The sequence below is a fragment of the Apium graveolens genome, chromosome 6 (assembly GCF_009905375.1).
Source record: "Apium graveolens cultivar Ventura chromosome 6, ASM990537v1, whole genome shotgun sequence".
NCBI classification, from domain to species: domain Eukaryota; kingdom Viridiplantae; phylum Streptophyta; class Magnoliopsida; order Apiales; family Apiaceae; genus Apium; species Apium graveolens.
The window spans coordinates 26,014,766-26,037,527 of NC_133652.1; the positions used below are offsets into that span (position 1 = coordinate 26,014,766).

At 34.2% G+C, this 22,762-nt stretch overlaps 1 protein-coding gene across 2 annotated transcripts; it reads left to right on the forward strand.

Annotated features, from left to right (window-relative positions):
* Positions 1–528: 528 nt before the first annotated feature.
* On the forward strand, positions 529–5,608 carry LOC141666805 (serine/threonine-protein phosphatase PP1). 2 transcript variants are annotated; one of them, XM_074473008.1, is made up of 5 exons: positions 529–979; positions 3,170–3,729; positions 4,702–4,774; positions 4,837–4,920; positions 5,247–5,608. In XM_074473008.1, exons 1-4 carry the CDS (start codon positions 802–804, stop codon positions 4,884–4,886), a joined length of 861 nt encoding a protein of 286 aa, XP_074329109.1. In that variant the 5' UTR covers positions 529–801; the 3' UTR covers positions 4,887–4,920; positions 5,247–5,608. The 2 variants fall into 2 exon arrangements, with proteins under 2 accessions (XP_074329109.1, XP_074329108.1); XM_074473007.1 differs by having other exon boundaries at positions 531–979; positions 4,702–4,920.
* The last annotated feature ends 17,154 nt before the right edge of the window (positions 5,609–22,762 follow it).

Genomic DNA, 22,762 nt, shown 5'->3' on the forward strand with positions numbered 1-22,762 from the left:
CGCAAGACGATAATCAAGAAGATGATAGTCTAGAATAGAAAAGGTTTTGAGTTAAGAAATTTCAAAAATGCTAAAAAAATGGAAATATTTTGAATATAATAAAGTGGTGATTGTGTTGATTAATTATCATGGACACACAAGTTAAAGAATGAAATATTCACTCGAACAATTGATTCATTATCATAAATTACTTTAAAAAAATATTTTAAGTTGTTTTAAATATTTATGTAATAAGATTATATTTATTAAATATATTTAATTAATTTTAAATATTTTTATTATTATATAGAGGAAATTTAATAAAGGATGAAATTTAAAAATATATATAATATTACAATTTTTTTTTATTATAGTAGGAAGATTGCCAATATATAGAGTATTATTTTGACCATAGTATTGTACAAAAATATATGGAGAAATGTTAAATGCAAAACAAAAAACAGCAGACAGTTGACTAGGGAAACACGTGCAAGAGGCGTGCATAACAAAGGCAGAAGAAGTATCTCCACAAAAGGGGATAGGGTTCACAAATTCAAAACACTCTTTGGGCCTGGCCCTTGATATAAAAATATAAATATCCATCGTCATCATCGCCATGTCACCGGCCACTCCTCTCCCACCACCACTCTACCAAAAATACTTGTAGTCCGTAGAAATTATTAATAATATTCACCCTCATTTCATTTCTTCAATTATCAAACACCTCTAAAACATACAAAAAAACAACTTGTATCTTTTCTTTTTAATTAACTAATTGCTCATTTATTTAGTGTTTGTTAATTGATTGAAGCTAGGGTTTCGATGGAGGAGGCTTTGTTAGATGATATAATACGGAGATTACTCGATTCGAAAACTGGCAAGGTTCCCAAACAAGTGCAGCTTAATGAAGCTGAGATAAAGCAGCTTTGTGCTGCTGCTAAGGACGTCTTTCTTAGCCAGCCTAATCTTCTTGAGCTCGAAGCTCCTATTAAGATTTGTGGTACTTCTTTCTTTTCCCATTCGTATCGTATCAGGCTTGTTTTATATTTAATTGACTTATCTGTGCACTATTTTGTGATGTGGGATTTATTTGCTTATTTATTTTGGCTTGCTTTGGTAGTTTTGTATTCGGTTTGATACATTAATTTACGTTGAATTAAGGATTGATTTCTATGGGGTGTTAGGGTTTTTATACATCGTTTAGTTAATTAGGGGTTTTGAGTGAAAATAGGATGTTGTGGAGACGGTTTAGGTATGTTTGGTCTTTTATGGACAGATGCATTGATTTGCGACCCATACGGCTTTGGTACTGGCGGGCATAAGGCTCAGCGGGAGCTAAAAATACGGAGCTATGTTCAGTCTTGTATCTAGTAATTTTTTATTGATGGCATGATATACAGAATTAGAAAGTGCATGGTGGCATTTAATTATTTTAATCATACGTAACTCAGACATTGCCAATACGCACGTAACACAAATGGACTTGTGAACTCGGATGTCACGACTTTGGCTCTTTAGTTTATCTTATATCGGCTTCAAGCTACAAATGGCTGGTAACATTTTTTATTGGAATCTTTTTGTTGCATTATGTTAGTTGAAGACTTGGAGTGGGCTGTCAGGGCATTGGAAAAATCTTATTGGTTCAAAACTGAGTTATAAGTGCTAGCCTTTGCAAATTATTGCGTTCATTTAAGAGTAGTAGCATTAGATTTGTGAATACAAAACAAATTACCAAAAAGGATATACAAAAGAAGCTTTTAATGATAACTTTCTAAGAGTATTTAAAGACATCGATTTGCGTAACTGCCTTACCCTGTCTTATGGCTTAACTAGTAGCTCAAGTTCTTTGCATACATATCGAAGTATGTGCAAATGAGTAGTCATTATCACGGAGTATAATTCATGTGAATGTATCTATTTCTGCCAATGTTTTCATTATGTTGTCCTTATATTGTTATATAATCAACATGTCGAATTCGTAATTATTTTCCCGAAGAATTAGATTTCAGTATGCTGCATTAGTTAAAGAAAGTGCCTGATGAGTTCCATAAAGGAATACATGCAAAAAGTCAGCACTCGACTTGTAATTATGCAAACCATACATCTTGCATTATTATGTCCCTTAGTGCTTTCTTTGAATCTGAAATGTAAAATGCCTTCATTTAATTCCTCTTGAAAGTAATTAGTATCAATCATGATACCAGTTTTGTATGATATTTACAACACTCAACATAAATGGGTACAAAAGCACCATTAAAGTTTGTCCCTCGTCATGACCATAACTTGAAGACATACTATTTTCTCTAACCCTATCCCTAGAATTCGTGTATTTGTCTCTCCTTCAGTAGTTATATAAATTTTTTAAATCTCGTTCTTTTAGTAATTAAACTCATTATCATCCTTCGCCTCTCTGATGGTGGTGGCTTTGGATAATCTTTTGGCAAAAATATCTGACATGTTTACGTGAGTTTTCTTTGTAAGAAACACAAGTTTCTCTTATATTTCTGATTATACAAATGATATAAGTGAAATCATTAGAAAAGGTTTGTAAAAGCTACCCCCAGTAGTCATATTTTTGGGAAGGGAAGGAATATTCCAGGATAGACGTTTAGAATTTTCTCTCCACTTCTCTTGTCTTAGTTCTGTATCAAAAAACCCGGGAACACGACTTAGGCAGAATATATTTAAAATTCATCTCCCTTTCTCTTCTCCTCTAGCCTCCTTTTAAACTTGGGAGCACAGTGTAAGGTGGCCTGCAGCCAGCTATAGGCTGTGTCCTGTGGGGTTTCTTCACTTGCTGAAATTGATCTTGGAATTTGAATTATTTAATAGAATCAAAAAATACAAATTCCAAGACCAACTTTACATGTTATTTTGCTATGGGTATCTTCACTGGTGGCAAATAATTGAAGAGTATGTTCAACTGTCATTAAATGACTATTTTAGGTCTTGTTTGGCCTCAATATTGTCTTGTTTTTCTGCTTATAACGATTATCCTTTCAGTTATTGTGATGATTGTGTCACCCTGATAGTGAGGGTTTCTTGCTACGTTGTACATTTTCAGCGCCTCACGATCTTTATATACTAATTAAATGCATAGCTGAATTCTCAGGTTACATGTTATGTTTTTGTTGATTATACTTGTGTATTTTCAGTTGTCAAGATAATAACATGATGATGTCATATGCAGGAGATATCCATGGTCAGTACTCTGATCTTCTTAGGTTGTTCGAGTATGGTGGATATCCACCAGCTGCAAATTATTTATTCTTGGGGGACTATGTTGACCGTGGTAAGCAAAGCATTGAAACGATATGTCTTCTGCTTTCATATAAGATAAAATACAAAGAGAACTTCTTTCTTCTTCGGGGCAACCACGAATGTGCTTCAATCAATCGCATATATGGATTCTATGATGAATGCAAGAGAAGGTTTAATGTTCGAGTATGGAAAACATTTACCGAATGCTTCAATTGCCTTCCTGTTGCTGCTCTTATCGATGACAAAATCCTCTGCATGCACGGTGGATTGTCCCCTGAATTAAAACACTTGGATCAGATCAGAAATATAGCTCGTCCTGCTGATGTGCCAGATCAGGGTCTTATATGTGACTTGCTCTGGGCTGATCCCGACAGAGATATTGAAGGATGGGCTGAAAATGATAGAGGTGTTTCTTATACATTTGGAGCTGACAAAGTTACTGAATTCCTCCAAAAGCATGATCTGGATCTTATTTGCCGGGCACACCAGGTAATCATGAATGACTGCAACCTATTACTTTCCTGTCTTATTATGTGGCAGTTGACTCTAATCTCTGTCACGGTACCTTATGCTTGAGAATTTAAAATTTTGTCTTTAACGCTCCGTGCTAAAGGCGTGTCATGTGGTCAATTCTTAACTGAAAACCCTTAGCGAGGTTGACTTGTCTAAGAGTGTAAAGGAGTATAATAAGGAAATTTATATTGCAGGTTTCTTAATATTGCAGTCTGCAGTTTCAAAAGTTCATAGTAGAACGCTCTGCTCAACAGAGTGAAATAAGTGAACATGCTTCTCTGTATCTTTACTTTTAGTATTCTGTAGGTTCCTTATTAGTAGATGTCCTTTTACTGTGTCCATTTTTTGGTAGATTGACATGTATATGCCATGACTTGCTGGTGACACTTGACACCACAAACATATCATCCTAAATTTAGTTGAAGCAAAACATTTAATGTGAACTTATTCTTGTATATGAAGTCATGCGGTTAATATTGTGGTGGGAAGAATCCGGTAACCATTTTATTTGCACTGCTTATTGTTTCATGACTTACGCATGTCCCGTGTCTATATTATTTTTCAAGTGTGTCCAATTGGTTTATTATTGTTTTTCATGCTATGTGATTTTGTGTCGTCAGCATAGTCAGGTTAGGATTGGCTAATATGTCAGGTGGTCGAAGTGGAGTATGCGTGATCAATAATGATCTGTTTGTCTTGTCGAAGTGTTATAAATTTGTGATGCTATGATGTTTGGTGTTTGGAATGTTATTTCTTTCGCGAAGGTCATATAATACGTAGGTGTGCTTGAAATTTGAAGTATGATATAAGAGTGTGTGTGTGTGCGCGCGCTGTTTGCTAACAAATGCAACGCGCATTGGTGTCTAGTTGTTGAAGACATGTGACTTGACAAACAATCATGTGCCATCAATTCTATTATTTTATGATCTAATCTTGTTATATCTTCAGGTTGTGGAGGATGGTTATGAGTTCTTTGCACAGCGGCAGCTACTAACTATATTTTCTGCACCAAATTATTGTGGTGAGTTTGATAATGCTGGTGCAATGCTGAGTGTAGATGATACATTGACATGCTCCTTTCAGATCCTGAAGGCATCAGAAAAGAAAGGGAAACTAGGATTTGGATTCGGTAGCAACACAATGAGGCCTGCAACACCGCCTCATAAGGTATGTAGATTTATGAATGACAGCTCTATGTAAAATATCTGAAGTTATGCCTTATATAAAGATAGAAATGAAAATTGACAGATAGATAGTTGGATTAAGTTGATATTCGATGTGAGAATTGGCTAGAAAGCTCTTTCAGTTTCGATACATAAATATTAACTTAACTATTTGCTACGTGGACAGTTGTCATATTGATTCTTCTTTTGGAAACTTTCGGTTGAGATATGTGTTGGATTAATTCCAAAGTTTAGATTTTCCTAAACTTGTTGATGGGTTACAATATGGCCAAGAAACTGTACTGATTTTGTTTTCTGTTTATCTTTCAGGGAGGGAAAGAATAATCGTCTATAGGCCGCACCAGGTCTCAGTGTTAAAAGTTGTAGCAAATTTGGTAATCCCGCTTTTGGCCTGAACGTTTTACCGCTGAATTAATTCTGGGAGTGGGCATTTGGATGCACTAAATCTATGCTCCTCCAAAAAATGGTATAAAAATTTTATTTACTCTAAGCTAATACCAAATATAGGCGAACTTGCTAAACAGGTTTATTTTGTGTTTGTAATATGAAGAGTTGAAGATTTGGGAGTTTATTCTCTGTTTCCTTTTTTTTTCCACAAACTTTTACTCCCTTCGTAGTAGATGAATATTTCAGGTTTAATGTTATTCTCTGTCTTCTTTGATGATCTATAATTGAGTGTTTTTTTCTTGGCAAGTGGCAACTTCATAAATGTGACCGCCGAATGGTCTTTTACTTTCCAATTTAAAGACGAAGAATTAGATATCGGCAGTGACCACTTTTTAATTTTTTTTCAACTTGAGTAGTCCATATGGTTGGACGAATAAAATTGAAAGAAAGAAGTTGCATGAATTTGTGGGTTACCGTTTGTAATCCTGTTTTTGTTCGTATGTTTCTGATTAGTTATGTTTACGTGAATGCAGGGATTCATCGTATTAAGTAATGCTATAACCAGTGAAGCACGTGTCATTTAAGCTGATTATTGTTCTCTTTTTTTTGCGTCATTTAGTTAGTTTTTTCACCTTAGTTAAATTTGCCTTTATATATTTTTTTTCCCAAGTAAATTTGCCTTTATAACTTATAATCGATGTTGAAGATGAGAGGAGCTTATGCTGTCATGTAGGAGTTGCGTATATGCATGCCCATTAAGAAAAATTGCAGTTATTTTCACCTTAGTTAAATTTCCCCTAGACCCTAGAGCAAGCAATTTGGTACACGAGACGAAACGATACAAAAACTACGGATATGAGTTTTAAATTATTGGTAAACGAAACACGAATGTACACGAACACGAAATTACACGATAGATTTAATGTCGGATATGGTTTTCAATTTAGGTACACGAAATTGAACGAGACAAATATATTTATAAATTAATATATATAACACATGCATATATTTATGTATATAATATAAATATAATATAAATATTTACAAGTTTTTATAGAATATTATGTAAAAGTATATATATTTATATATATACTCTCCATATTTTATTAAATTATACATTAAATAGATTTTTTTTTATATTATATGTATATGTATATTATATTAATTTTTTATTAAATATTTACGAAAAGTAGACGGAAAGTACACGATTTGAATCGGATATTTGAATGGGATATGGGTTTCATATATTGGTACATGAAAATATGAAATCACTTCGGGTCGGATATAAATTTTATGTTTTAGTACACGAAATTACACATTGCCCGCTCTACTAAACCCTAGTAGTTTGCTGGGCATATGAATGCCCTTTTCTGCTAAAGGGCTAAGATTCTCTAGCAGATTTATGTACCAGCGGGGTACTTTATAATACCAATAAGCTTTAAAAATGATTAAATAAGTGATTGGCTGGTGTCAGGTGTTATAACCTAGCATTTCAAAATCAAATTTCTTCCTCAAGATATGAGGGAGTTAAATAATTCTATATCTTATTGTCAGTAAAGATGGTTTTTTGTTTGACGGGAGAATAAAGATGGTTAATGGCGAAGAGAATACAATCCCCTTACAAACAAACCCTGGATTATCAATTTTAGTGGACACCTTTTGTAACAATGTAAAGTGACATTATTTGCTTATAATTTGTGACGGATCATTTGAATAATTTTAACTATCCATATAATTTTCTTAAAGTTGAAAAGTGTCAATATAAATGATATGTATATCATAATTAAGTTATTTAGGTGTTTAAATAATTTTACGTATAAATTGATTATGTGTTTTGTAAATCATAAATTCTAAGTTATAATTTTTTTAAACAAAATGTAAATTACAAATTACATTAATTAATAATTATAATACATGAATATAAAAAAAGGAAAAAATTTAAAGTAAGGATAACGATCTCGAGATAAAATTGTATAATTTACCTTATTCATCTCAATAAAAATAAAAATTATATTATTGATCCGGGTTAAAAATAAAATTAAATAAAATTAGATTGATTTAATTTGGTCATGTGTCATATATTTTATTCGTGTATATATTAATATTAAAAATATACATATTTATAAATATTTTTTACAAATTTATAAATATTTATATTTAATTTATAAACCAAAAGTACTAAAAACATGCCATATACGAGCATACGTTTAACATAAATAGGATGGAAGAAAGAAAGATACATGCGTTGCAGAAGTGGACGATAAAGTACAAGTTTTTTAACATTTAACTTGTGGATTATATAATGTCTAAAAGCAGGTTCTCCTCGGGTTATGATCATTTTAGACGTAAATGATGCTTATATGACCGGCCAAACAGGTACATTGTAGTGAAAATACTGGCATCGTAACTAGTAGCACCTTTGTTCTCCTGGTTTTATTTTTCTTGGATACCATTGCTCAAGATTCACGTGGATTGTATGTTGAGGTTTATGTTCAAACAGTTTCTGATTGATCTAATGGTGACAATCAAAACTGCTAGTAGATGTCTGTATTGGTGGTGTATATAGTTTTTCGACCTGTGGCGAGTATCCACTAGGTGCTTCTTTATTATCAGGAACTATCAGGTAATAAATAATAATATCTGCACGCCTGCTGGAAATACGTGTGTCAAACATTTTTGTTTACTCAACTTTTGGGCTGCGGCCCATTATCATTAATATCTACCAGACCCAGTTACACAAGAATAAAACGTGGGCCGAAATTCAAATTTTTACCTATTGTACTTTTACCGATTTCTTTACTAGAAAATATATTTCTTACTTTTCCTGTATCTTTATATATCAGGCATATTTATTTATTCCTTAGAGGCAAATTTATTCCTTAAAAATTAATTTTCAAGAAAATTATTGTTTTTAATATATATTACTTGATTGGTTATGCCTTATTATTTTATCTTAAATAATTAGACATATATGTCTTTATTCCAAGGATAATTTTTTGTTCAGAGCCTATCTCACTCTAACTATTGACTAACTATTAGTCAATATCTCTCATTCATTTATGAGCATATTTCGATAACTAACGTGAATAATAGTTTATCCTCCATTGTCCAAAATTTTGTTTTCGATCCTTCTTCAACTCAAATTTATTTGTAGGGTTATAAGTTATATTTGTCAAAAAAAAAAATATTTAAGAACAAATATAATTTAGCATAAAAAAAGTAAAATAATGTGAACGAACAATTTTTAATGTATATAATAAATATTATGAAAGAAAATAATAGATATGAGTTGATATAATTTATTTTTATATTATAAAATTTTATTATATTTCAAACGTATAAAATTGACAGTAACATTTTAAAAAGACAAAGTGTGTAAAATAAAGGGTGAAAAACCAAAATACCCACCATTTGGGGACAAATTCCAAAATACAGTTTGGCGGGATAAGTTAACCAAAATACCCGCTGATTACGCATCTGGGGAATGTGTGTACAGTTTTTTAAAATTTTGTGAAGAACACGCATGTGAGACATGCGTGTTTCTTTTTTGTTCTCACTTGAATACGCATCTTTAAATGCGTATTCTTTGAAAATGAAAAAGTGACACATGCGTGTTCTTTAGAGAGTTTTTGAAAACTTAATACGCATTTTCCAAATATATAATCAGTAGGTATTTTAGACGGAACGTACCGTCAATCAACATTTTGGACAGTTGAATCTGGAAAATGATATATTTTGAACATTCTTTCTAAAAAAGAGGAGACGGGGACTGTATTATTACGTTTTACAATTGTGCACGAAACAACTGTACATGCACAAGGGCATGTATATCTTTAATCTGCAAAGATTTAGTTTAGTGTGCAATCATGAAGACAGAACCAAGACGAACAAGAAAAGTTAAAATTTTGAACAAAGAGCCTGGAGAAATCTGTTAATAAATGTTCTAATAAGACATCAGTTCTTAGGATGCGACGCGATCACGGAAATGTCACTTGCGGGGTCCTATTTACCAGCAGTGCGAAACTTTACGTGATTAGGTAAACATTTTTTTAAATGTCATACAATTTTTTTTCGATTTTACCTATTAATCCTTTACAGGTTACATAATTGATTTGATTAATCGATTTAAATTATTCTTGATCCGTATATTTTAAATAAATTATTAGATATAAAATAATATTTCAACTAATACTAAATAGTTATGAAATATATAATATGTTGCAAAACAATCATCTATAAATAACTAATAAAAAATATTACATTAAATTTTATTAAAATATTAAAATACAACCGATATTTCATCCGATTACTACACGATATACCGCTTAATCCTAATTGATAATATTGTCGATTAGTTCGGATTATCAATTTTATAATATTCAATAATACCGCTAAAAGAACTATATTTATAATATATCCCATGCTTATATCCCATGCTTGAGCCTAGATTTACCCATTATGCGACCATGAATCCGACTTGTAAACCATACTATGCGATTAATACATACAAAATTGTGCGAATGATAGAAAAGAACAAAAAAGATATTAATGAGAAGTTCACGAATCCAGGCGTAAAACTACCTCCTTAAAGTTATTACGACCCTCACCGAATGTGCAGGTCGTTAGCCTCCCAGGATAAAAAGATAAACCGGCAAAGTTACACGAACAAAATCTTCCGCGAACTTGAACGGAGGTAGAAACTATCACCGGAACAGAGATGATATGGTTTGTAATTTTAGGATACGGTTGTTTATATCGAATGAATCAATTCATAACCCTAAATCTGATACAATAATATATAGGCTCGAGGGAAACGTGTGCGCTACTTCACGCGTAATTAAATAAAAAACGTTAATTAATAATCAAATCTGTAATAGAATAAGATTGTTATTACACTATAATAATTCGTAATCAAAACGAATTAAAAATTTAAAAGCCAAAACCAAATGAAAATTAAATTTAGCATAAATAATCCATAATTATTCGGACCAACTTTCCACTATATTCGTGTCTGCACGTTGCACACGCGGGCCAGCTCGAAGGCTTTACAAGCCTCGAGCCCCGTGAAAATTAAATTTAGCAAAACTAGTTCATAATTATTCGGGTCAATTTTCCGCTACATTCGTATCCGCACGTTGCAAACACGGGAAAGGTCGAAAGCTTCGCAAGCCTCGAATAGCCCCTTGAAAGCCCATGATTTACATCACATGCGCTCACATAAATGTTGGAGCAATATATAAATAACACATTTAAACACTACATTATATTCTATTTTGCAAATTCTATGTTAGACTTTCATTTTTTTACACAAATTTTCGTTACCAAAAAATTAATTTTGGATGATTATATTACATCCATCTCTTAGTTATTTTGAGTGATTCAAAGTATCTCGGGAAACTTTTTCAGAGTAGAACACATTTCAAGTGTCATTTTTGGCACGCACACAATATTCGTCGTCTCAAACTATGACTCAAATTGATTTAATAATATGAGACTATTACCCACGTTTTCCAAGCATATGAATTCTTTTGTTATTTGTATTTTCTATTTTTCTTAATCTCTGTGGCTTTTAAATGTTATAATAATCAGATAACACAGTTTGCTATTATTAAGCTTGGACCATGATCAAATGGGCTCGAATTTGTTTGGAGAATTGTGGTAAAATGCCTCGTCCTAAAAAGATCATTGACGGGATAAATTAAAAAGAAATTAAAACAAAAAAAATCCTTGCATTGAAAACTCTCTGAACAGCCCTCATTCTGAAAGTGGGAACTACTTGAGTAGCTAGGTAAATTGTATCAAACTACAAGACTGGAGAACGCGTGGAAAATAAATGTAATATGCCTGAAACTGGTGAGACAATGACTCCAAGTTTCCGAATGTTATTCAACAGAATTCCATGTTGGCAGATAATAGCCTATTTTTCATTTTTTTCTCTCCTTTTACATTCTCTTTTTTCTAGTATGGATCAACGACTCTGACTTGTCTATTTACCTTTTTGAAACCACCATTGTGCTCTGTACATGTGTATGTAAATTGTGATCAACCCTTTTTAATCCAATATTATAGACTCGGGCTCGATCCAGTTCAAATACGACTAAACAATTGTCAGATTTATCCCACCCATAAAGTGTTTTAACAAAAAACTGAGTGATCAAAGATTTAAAAGATCTTACAACAACAAATAAATGAGACGTCTACAAAATGATCTCCTGTTGCTAATACTTAATTCGATATAGTGTCTAGTAATTCACCTCGTTTCTAACTAATTTATTTTAGTATTTGCTTTCATTTTCAGTAGGCCAAACTTATTACCCAAGGTATTAAATTTAAAAAAACAAAGAATTCAAACAATCAAGGTCAGACTCTAGATTATGATAGATAATTTACAATAATAAAAACAAAGAAAGTTGGTAATACTATGCACTCCAACCTCTTAGATAATGTAAAAAATAGAGTTATTGACAAACATAATTTTTACATTTTAACCCTCCTATCTTTTTCCAACTCACAGGTGTTTTAGGAAAAAAAAGAGGTTTAAAATTGAAAGTCGGACCAGCCTACGGAGAGTGGAATATGGTGACAAATTTGGTTTATGAACGGGCTAACTAATCTGCCAAATTGATGTAATAATTTAAACAACGCAATAATATAAGGCATAACAAAGGAGTAATAATTCAAAATTAGGAGTTGGTGATGCATTGACTTGGAGATTGAGAAGCTTTGTGGTGGGATTTTAGGAACTTTAAGCTTCGGACACATATCACCCCCCCCCCCCTATGGACCTTCTAGAAACACACCAACTACATTACTCTATATGGCTCGGCATCGTAGTAATTATAACAAAATACATCTATCAAATGAGTCATTCAATATTTAACTTAATATTTAACTTAAAAGGGTTTTTGAGTAGGGTTTCGTGATCTTATACTTAGCACGAAAATTTATACATTTATATTGTTTTTATTGGTCTAGTTTTTATGCATATAAGAGTTCATGATTATTAATTTTTTTATTAATTAACATAATTTTATTGGTACAGAAATTGCCGCCTAAAATAGTGTGTGCTCGTGGGCAAATTAAATTGTTATAAATTACAAATTTATATGTCTTTGACACACGTTTGAAAATAGTTAACTTAAGTCATTTTAAGTTCGACAGTGTAGTTTTAAGTTGTGATTTCATCTGTAACCGAAAGGTTTTAATTTAAATTTAATTCATTCGAATTTATTTTTGAGCATATCCAAAATGTCTCATATTAATATATTATATTGGTTGCTATATATATTAAAGAAATTATTTCTTATTTCCTCGATTTGGTACTTGGGTTGACATCACACAACAATCCTCCCCTAAAACCAAAAACCACAAATTTCGCGGTCTTGTCCGCGATTAGTCAATATATCTTGCACCACTGCAAGGAACCGACATATTTTCCAATCACCGCGATTAATCTATCTATATCTAGTATCATCGCAAGGAACTAATAGATTTCCCAAGGGCAACATTCAACATCGAAATACTGCAGCTTGTTACCCCCAAAAGGTCAAGCCCCGAACTTTTGACTCTGATATCAATTGTTATGTACCAACCCATGGACAACACTTGACGTAGCGAAATAACGCACTTGAAACTATTAAACTATTAAACTGTAGCCCCCTTTACGAGATGAACTCAACAGAAAATAGGGGCGAAAACTTAGAGGGTGCCCGCCTCCTCTTCAGACGTGAAGGGTTTAGTCTTCCTATCCTCTTTTGGGTCTAGAATCATAGCTCCAGACACTTAGTCTGGTGGCCGAAAATTTACCTTAGTCATCGAGGAAAGATGTAGAACTCACAGAGGAAAGATGTAGAACTCACACCAAATTCCATCACCACAAGTTATAAATTATAACAAAAGCAATTATAAAGTAAAATGAAGTACACAAATATGAAAATATTTTTGTTATCAAAGTAAAAAAGCCTTTTTTCTTGGTATATTTTAATACGTATATATTTTCCTTATATAATATAATACACATCACGAAAAAACCTAACTAATTCACTACTGTTTGAAATTACACCTAGAGGGGGGGTGAATAGGTGGTTATGGCTAACTAGGATTACTTTTAAATTTTATCCGATAATAGCTTACTGAGATTTTACCAACTGAACTATAATCTGACAATGATAGTAAGCTGAGATGACTAAATGCAATGCATAAAATAATGTGCAGGAAAGTAAATAGAACACAGAAGAATTTTAGCCAGGTTCGACCCCTAATCCCCTATGGTCTACGTCCTGGTCCCTTACCAACTTGGTAAGAGAATATATTATTGATCAATGAAGGTTACAACTACAAGATACAACAATATATCTTCCTTTATCCCAGCTGCTGATAATGGCTTGCTGAAACCCTGTTTAAGAACCTGCTCTCTAAGTACTATACTACCCCGTAGTACAAACTCCTCTAGCAAGTACCACTAAACCCTTGTTTCCCTAGCCAACTTATCCAGCAACTAATCAATACAATTTGAACAATACAAATCAGTGATAAAGTTTACAACTCAAACTATAAACTCTCTCTAAGATAAAACACGTGGATATATTTAGAGCTCGAGAGTATTTTGAAATCAATAAAGATCAGGAGTTGTATGTGTTCTTGCTTGCAAAGTCGTCAGTCATAAAACTGCAAGAAAACCACTTATATAACCACACATTAACGTTTGAAACATTCTCAACAACTTACAACGGCTAGAATCCAATTCTACCGTTTAAGAACGTTGGGATGGTTTTTCCAACGTTCATGTGTACGTTAGATAGAAGAGAAACACAGAAGTCCAACGTTCATAAAATATCTCTTCTATTTTGTAGAGGATAAAACGTTTTAATCAGTAGATAGAAGAAAGAGTTTGAAAGAGAAACAAACTCCTATTCTTTAGGAAATCAATTTGAATGATTAAAAACGATTTATAATTGAGCTCTCTATATATCATGCACGTTTATTATATTAGAGAAGTCCTTACAACTGATATATATGAAGATCCTATAAAATCTCCATGAAATTCGACTTCCTTGTTGAATCTGGACTGTGCATCTTGGCTTGCTGTTATTCTGACAATCATGATCATAGCTTGCTGAAATAGATTACTGTCTCATGATAGCTTGCTGTCATGATAGTTAAACAGCACTGATATCAAGCTATTCTATCCTGCAAACATTCTCAAATAACAACATGTAAATTTAGGAGACTTTTGTCTATGTTTATGTTTGGTTATTAAGACTATTTTCTGTTGACTTATGGTTAAGACTTTCTGTTGACTAGTTGGCTTATGTTTAATCTGTGGTTTGCTACTTGGTTTAAATTGACTTTTGGTTTTTAAGACTTGATGTAATGATTTATGCTGGTTGTTAGTTATGATTGGATATTTGGATATGCATATGTGTCATTTATATTAATTGCAGTAACATGTTATAAGATTTTGAGATATGCATAGATTTAGGGGGAGTTTTTATAATTCTCTTAAATGTGTGTAATCATCAAAAAGGGGGAGATTGTAACTCTTTAGTTTTGATGATCACAACACAGCAAGCCATCATGTTGTTATTTGAGAATGTTTGCAGGATATAACAGCTTGATATCAGTGCTGTTTAAGTATCATGACAGCAAGCTATCATGAGACAGTAATCTATTTCAGCAAGCTATGATCACGATTGTCAGAATAACAGCAAGCCAAGATGCACAGTCCAGATTCAACAAGGAAGTCGAATTTCATGGAGATTTTATAGGATCTTCATATATATCAGTTGTAAGGACTTCTCTAATATAATAAACGTGCATGATATATAGAGAGATCAATTATAAATCATTTTTAATCATTCAAATTGATTTCCTAAAGAATAGGAGTTTGTTTCTCTTTCAAACTCTTTCTTCTATCTTCTGATTAAAACGTTTTATCCTCTACAAAATAGAAGAGATATTTTCTGTACGTTGGACATCTTTCTTTCTCTTCTATCTAACGTACACATGAACGTTTTTAAGAATTAATGTAATGATATAATGCTGCTATGTTGGTTATTTTAAAAATATGCATGTGTGTCATTTATATTTTAATTGCAGTAACATGTTATACAATTTTGACATATGCATAGATTTAGGGGGAGTTTTTATAATTCTCCTAAATGTGTGTAATCATCAAAAAGAGGGAGATTGTAACTCCTTAGTTTTGATGATCACAACACAGCAAGCCATCATGTTGTTATTTGAGAATGTTTGCAGGATATAACAGCTTGATATCAGTGCTGTTTAAGTATCATGACAGCAAGCTATCATGAGACAGTAATCTATTTCAGCAAGCTATGATCACGATTGTCAGAATAACAGCAAGCCAAGATGCACAGTCCAGATTCAACAAGGAAGTCGAATTTCATGGAGATTTTATAGGATCTTCATATATATATCAGTTGTAAGGACTTCTCTAATATAATAAACGTGCATGATATATAGAGAGCTCAATTATAAATCGTTTTTAATCATTCAAATTGATTTCCTAAAGAATAGGAGTTTGTTTCTCTTTCAAACTCTTTCTTCTATCTACTGATTAAAACGTTTCATCCTCTACAAAATAGAAGAGATATTTTCTGAAGGTTGGACTTCTGTGTTTCTCTTCTATCTAACGTACACATGAACGTTGGAAAAACCATCCCAACGATCTTAAACGGTAGAATTGGATTCTAGCCGTTGTAAGTTGTTGAGAATGTTTCAAACGTTAATGTGTGGTTATATAAGTGATTTTCTTGCAGTTTTATGACGGACGACTTTGCAAGCAAGAACACTTACAACTCCTGATCTTTATTGATTTCAAAATACTCTCGAGCTCTAAATATATCCACGTGTTTTATCTTTGAGAGAGTTTATAGTTTGAGTTGTAAACTTTATCACTGATTTGTATTGTTCAAATTGTATTGATTAGTTGCTGGATAAGTTGGCTAGGGAAACAAGGGTTTAGTGGTACTTGCTAGAGGAGTTTGTACTACGGGGTAGTATAGTACTTAGAGAGCAGGTTCTTAAACAGGGTTTCAGCAAGCCATTATCAGCAGCTGGGATAAAGGGAGATATATTGTTGTATCTTGTAGTTGTAACCTTCATTGATCAATAATATATTCTCTTACCAAGTTGGTAAGGGACCAGGACGTAGACCATAGGGGATTAGGGGTCGAACCTGGCTAAAATTCTTCTGTGTTCTATTTACTTTCCTGCACATTATTTTCTGCATTGCATTTAGTCATCTCAGCTTACTATCATTGTCAGATTATAGTTCAGTTGGTAAAATCTCAGTAAGCTATTATCGGGTAAAATTTAAAAGTAATCCTAGTTAGCCATAATCACCTATTCACCCCCTCTAGGTGTAATTTCACTATTTACGTATCATACTAACCATGGACCTAGTTTAAAACTTAACCCAAAAATATCTTTTGTGTCAAAAATATCCGATCTAAGTCGACGCATAATGGGGAGACTAATCCGCACCCTAGTGCAAAAACCCATGTATGTACTACCTTCTGGACCTCCAAATCCGATCTCAACCGTTCATAATCAATATATCAATATACTTATTTAATCAATCAATCATCATCAATCAATATACTTATATAAAGGAGAATATGGGGCGTTTAGGTGGCCCCTCTAAAATCGTATCATTTTATTTTTCTAATTTTATCAATTTTTTGAGTTAATAAATATTAAAAACTACAAGCCCCTCTAAAATCGTATCATTTTATTTTTCTAATTTTATCAATTTTTTGAGTTAATAAATATTAAAAGCTGCAATTACCTTATATTCTCCTAAATAAATCATCATCATTCGTAATGTTTTTCTATATTTTCTACAATATCTTTCATTAAAATTTTTAAAATCAATTTACCATCAATCAACTTACTGTATTATATTTTTCTATTTTTTTTAAAATTAACCTATAAAATATTAACAACAAATATCAATAAATATATATCATCATTCGTAATATTCTCCTAAGATTCTACAACACATTTTTATTAATTTTTTGAAATCAACTTACCCATCACAATATTCTCCTAAAACATATATTTTCTCTTTAAATCAACTTACCATAATATTCTCGAATTTCTATTTTTAATATCATTTATCCTCTTTATTCTAAAATTAACACATTGTATTATATTTTTCTTTAAAGTTTTAACCAATGAAGCATTACAAAAACAAGTATCTATATATATGTTTTCTCATTATTTTTTAAAATCATTATATTATATTATATCAATGTAAAGGACAAGACGAGGACGGTGAGGTGTCACCTCTCGTTTTGTTTCAATTTATTTTTGTAATTTTCTGAAAAAGGTATATTATTAAATATAAAAAATATTATATTAATTATTTATTAATAAACAATGAGAGAGCGACTCATTGGAGTAAACATATTTAATGAGAGAATGACTTTTTAAACCTTTATTATATTTATTTACTATTCATACTTTTCTAATTACCAAGATCAGATAAAAAATACAAAAAATAATAAAAACGGAATATTATTTTAAATGACCGTTGCGCAGCACAACTCAAGTTATCATCTTATTATACTCCTAACTAAAGTCTCTTTACCGTACTAATATACTTCCTCTTTAATAGTAAATTGCAATCTTATTATTCTCATTACTTTCCACTTAACTCAAATTACAAATCTTATTATTTTCCTAAAAATTTTCTACCATATTAATAACATTTCTAGTTAATAAATTATCATCTTATTATTCTCCAAAAAATTTTATACCCATATTAATAAACTTTCCTCCTAATTGTGTCATATTTTCTAAACATTTGTGTTAGTTCAAATTATCCATTAGAGTAAACATGTCTTAACGAGTGAGCGGTTTTAGACGTCTTTATTTAATATATTTATTCAGAATTTCATAATAATCAATATCAAAATAAAATATGCAAAAAAAATTAAAATATTATTTTAGAATGCTGCAAATTTAGTATACAAATTTGGAAACGTGAGCTAAGAAGACGGTGTCTAATATTTAGGGCAATTAAATTGTTAAAATTCCAGAAAACGCAGAAAAACAGCTAACTCAACCATAAATTTCTACGAATTTTTCTAACCCAACCTTAACTTGACGCATATTCCCCTAATTCAGCTGAAAAGATTCTCCACCGTTTAATGTAATCTTCATTATGAAACTCTGTTCTTTATTATTCTATAAAAATATATGCAATATTTTAATAAAAAACTCACTATTCATCGAGAGAATCCAAAAAATGTTCTCTCTCAAAAGAATTAAGGCCAAATGGCAAATTGGCCATACATATTACTCAAGCAACCTCTTGTTCTCACTATATTTTTTTATATAAACTAATCTTCATTTAAATGTTGCAAATAAATTCTTGACTAATCTTTTTCTTTTTCTTGACGGAGGAATTTGGTATCAACATAGTTTGAGGTTCGTCGCCGGAATCAAGATCTACGATGGTGGTTCTTCGCCTGAAAAGTGAGCGGAGTGTGGTGGTTGTGATAAATTGGGGGCTGAGATTGCTTAGGGTTGGTGGTGGCTCCTTATGGCTCTCGCTTCCGACCCCTCACAATTTGCCTACGTATCCCTATTTATAGGGAATCAAGCCCACGTAGTTCTTGGGGAATAAGAAATCTAATGGGCTTAGACTTCTTATTCCCAGGCCCGGTCCAGAATCCATCTTCCGCTAGCTTTAGGAATGTCCAACTATGAGGCCCAACCGCGAAGGCCCAAGGCTCGTTTGTAATCGCAGGACTTCACGGATAATGCATCTCCCTGCGCAAGGATAACATTCCGCTACAGCTATCTCCCTTGAATTACGAACGCAGGTATAGCCACGGTTCACCCCAAATGCCAGACGCGTCCCTGTCCCCCGAATGAGGATAACCCACCAGATAGCAGGACAGGTGATCCCAAGCTCTTGGGTGCAAAGTGCAGGATGACTCCAAAGTTCTCCAATGAGGACACCCATTGAATACAAGAACAGAGTTCCCAAAGCACACACCAAAGTTAACCCCGCATCCCCAACGAGGACACCCGTTGAATACAGGAGGAGGCCTTCAATCATCAGGCATACCCCTGGAGGCCTTCAAGCTTTTCACGGACATCCCCCTCCTTGACCGTCTCAAGGAGGGAATTCTTCAAAGAGTACCTGCAACAAATATATTAGTGAAAATAATTCTCCATTGCTCCTTCCACGCTTGTCTTGCTTTAAACTTACTCATGATCATGCATTCTTCACACATAGGACGCGTCCTGAACGATTGGGCGCGTCCTGACGCTACGAACTCCACATATTACTATATCTTCCAAGTATCTCTATTTGCTTTGTCTTGAATGAGAACAAGCTCAACCATCCCAAAGTGTGCATCTCCAGGAGGCAGGACGCGTCCTCCCCTTGTAAAATACACATATTTTCCTTGCTTGGCAACCTTATTACCTGTACAGCTCATCCCATTATTTTTACTTATCAGGGCGCGTCCTGCACCTTGGGCGCGTACTGCGCCTTGGGCGCGTCCTCCTCCTTTCAATATCTTCCTGCTCATCTCTTTACATGACAACCCAAAATACAGCCTACACAATCATGGACGCATCCTACATATACAGGGCGCGTCTTCGCTTCATACAATGTAGACCAAAACCTAATTATTCATCTTCTTGCCCCAATTCAATTCCAATTGACCCGTATTTGACCCGAGATGATCCAATACCAAATTTTGGCTATAACAACTACCCCCCGAATTCCATATAAAGTTGGAAACAAAATTGGAATTCTAATATCTACATCCAAGCAAAAATTTGTATCATCCTCCACTCGTATGAGTATGCGTCTTCTACATCTTCCTCTATGAGGGCGCATTCTCAATTAAGGCCGCGTCTTCGGAATCTTATCCTCCTTATTGACCATGACGGCGCGCTCTCACTCTTTGCCGCGTTCACAATTGTCATTCACATTTCTTCCCGCCTTCACCTATGAATACCCCTTCTCTTCCTGATAACTTTAACCTTGGTTTGTCTAGAGAGGTTTACCACTTATGTACCATATCTCTAAGCTTACATGAGCTAACTCGGTATAAGAAACAAGAGAATTTGTACAAAAGTGTGCATCTCACATACCTTGGAAAAGCACAATCCATTAACAAAGGTTTGAGGGTTCTCTAACTTTTTCATCCCAATATTGGTCTCCCATGAGCGCGCCTTAAACTGAAAGGGTCATCATATGAGGGCGCACTCTAAGGAAAGCGCGGCCAGAATAAAACACTAGCTCTCTGATCTTCAAGTAATAAATAATCTTTGACGCAAGGAGGACATGCCTTGTTGGTGATAGTGATCCTTCCACCGATGACACAATACCATTCTATATTTAATTTCCTGCTTCTTTCCAAATCATGACTCCAAACCGCTGATCTCATCTTTTCCACAAATAGTGTGATTCATTTATTCAAATCAAAGTCAAAACTTTTACAATCTTCTTCAATCATCTATTTTTAGAGGGCGCGCCCTTTAAAGAGGCGACGTCTTCCTCAAATAATTAACATCATTAGAGGGTGCGTCCTCTTTACGAGGAGCGTCTTGCTCGATGAGAGGAGCGTCCACGTCGACAAGAGTATCATTCTTGGAGGGCGCGTCCTCTATGAGAGGAGCGTCCACCTCCACAAGGGGAATCACCCTTGGAAGGCGCGTCTTCTCTAAGAGGAGCGTCTACTTCGACAAGCTAACATCCTTGGAGGGCGCGTCCTCTCTAAGAGGAGCGACTTATCTCGACAAGGTCTTCATCCTTGGAGGGCGCGTCCTCTGTCAGAGACGCATCCTCCTCGACAAGGGTATTCATCCTTGGAGGGCGCGTCCTCTGTCAGAGACGCATCCACCTCGACAAGGGAAATCATCCTTGGAGGGCGCGTCCTCTGTCGGAGACGCATCCACCTCGACAAGGGAAATCATCCTTGGAGGGCGCGTCCTCTGTCGGAGACGCATCCACCTCGACAAGGGAAATCATTCTTTAAGGGAGCTACCTCTGTAAGAGGTGCGTCTATCTCGACAAGCTAACATCCTTGGAGGGCGCGTCCTCTCTAAGAGGAGCGGCTTATCTCGACAAGGTCTTCATCCTTGGAGGGTGTGTCCTCTCTAAGAGGAGTGGCTTATCTCGACAAGGTCTTCATCCTTGGAGGGCGCGTCCTCTCTAAGAGGAGCGTCTTATCTCGACAAGGGTATTCATCCTTGGAGGGCGCGTCTTCTGTCAGAGACGCATCCACCTCGACAAGGGAAATCATCCTTGGAGGGCGCGTCCTCTGTCGGAGACGCATCCACCTCGACAAGGGAAATCATTCTTTAAGGGAGCTACCTCTGTAAGAGGCGCGTCTACCTCGACAAGCTAACGTCCTTGGAGGGTGCGTCCTCTGTAAGAGGAGCATCTACCTCGACAAGGGTCTTCTACAAAATCTTCATGTAACAAAACTAAATCAAAGATCAATATTTTTAGAAGGCTTTTATCTTCAACAAAGCTCAAGCGATGCAGAAACTATCTCTTGTTGAAACATCTCCCAACGAGCATCTCACGAAGTGGCATCTGATAAAGGGTATCTCACTCTCAGAGACATTTTCTTAAAGTTGAGCGTTTCCTTAAACATGAGTATTTTTCCGACCTTAAGCATCTCTCTTATTTTTAGGAAAAGCCATGTACCTTACTCATGTGGCAATATGTAACACCACAGAACTAATGAGAGGTAACCTACCCCCCGAGCGTGCACCTTGTCAAAAGTACTTTGTAGCCTCATCTTCCTCATCTGAACTAATGCAACTCCCACATTCCCTTTTTGCTAAAGACAACCAGATGACCTTGGTAGTCATATCGAAAGAAGAAGCCTTAACATATGAGCCAAATATGCTTAGGGTGCGTCCTGAAAACTCACTCAGATTATTGAGGATGTGAGGGCGCGTCGCTGAAACTAAACTCTCGACATACTAGGAAGATCATTGTACTTCATTTGCTTCTGTATAAATCATGTATGTAATATCGAGGAAGATCACATGGGTATTTCAATAAAGGCGCGCCTTGAGAGAGATAGCCTTGGAGAGTTTACTTATAACTGTTGAGGATATAACATTATATCCTTAGATGAAGGAGCTCATTCATGTCCTGGGGCCTCACCTTGACAATTAAGGGGCGCGTCCTAGGATTCATGGTACCTCTACTCAGATAGATTCTTTTCTCTTGAAGTTCCAATATTAAGATTCTCCTTGTGGTCAATAAAGTTCACCTCACCATCAATATTTTTTTTTGAGGGCGCGCCTTAAGGAAAGGGCGCGTCTTGAAAGATGAGGAATTAGTTCCAGTCGAGCCATTCTTCAAGTAGTGACTATAACTCATCTGATTATCATGACATCTTCATTGAAAACTTCCATAGACTTTT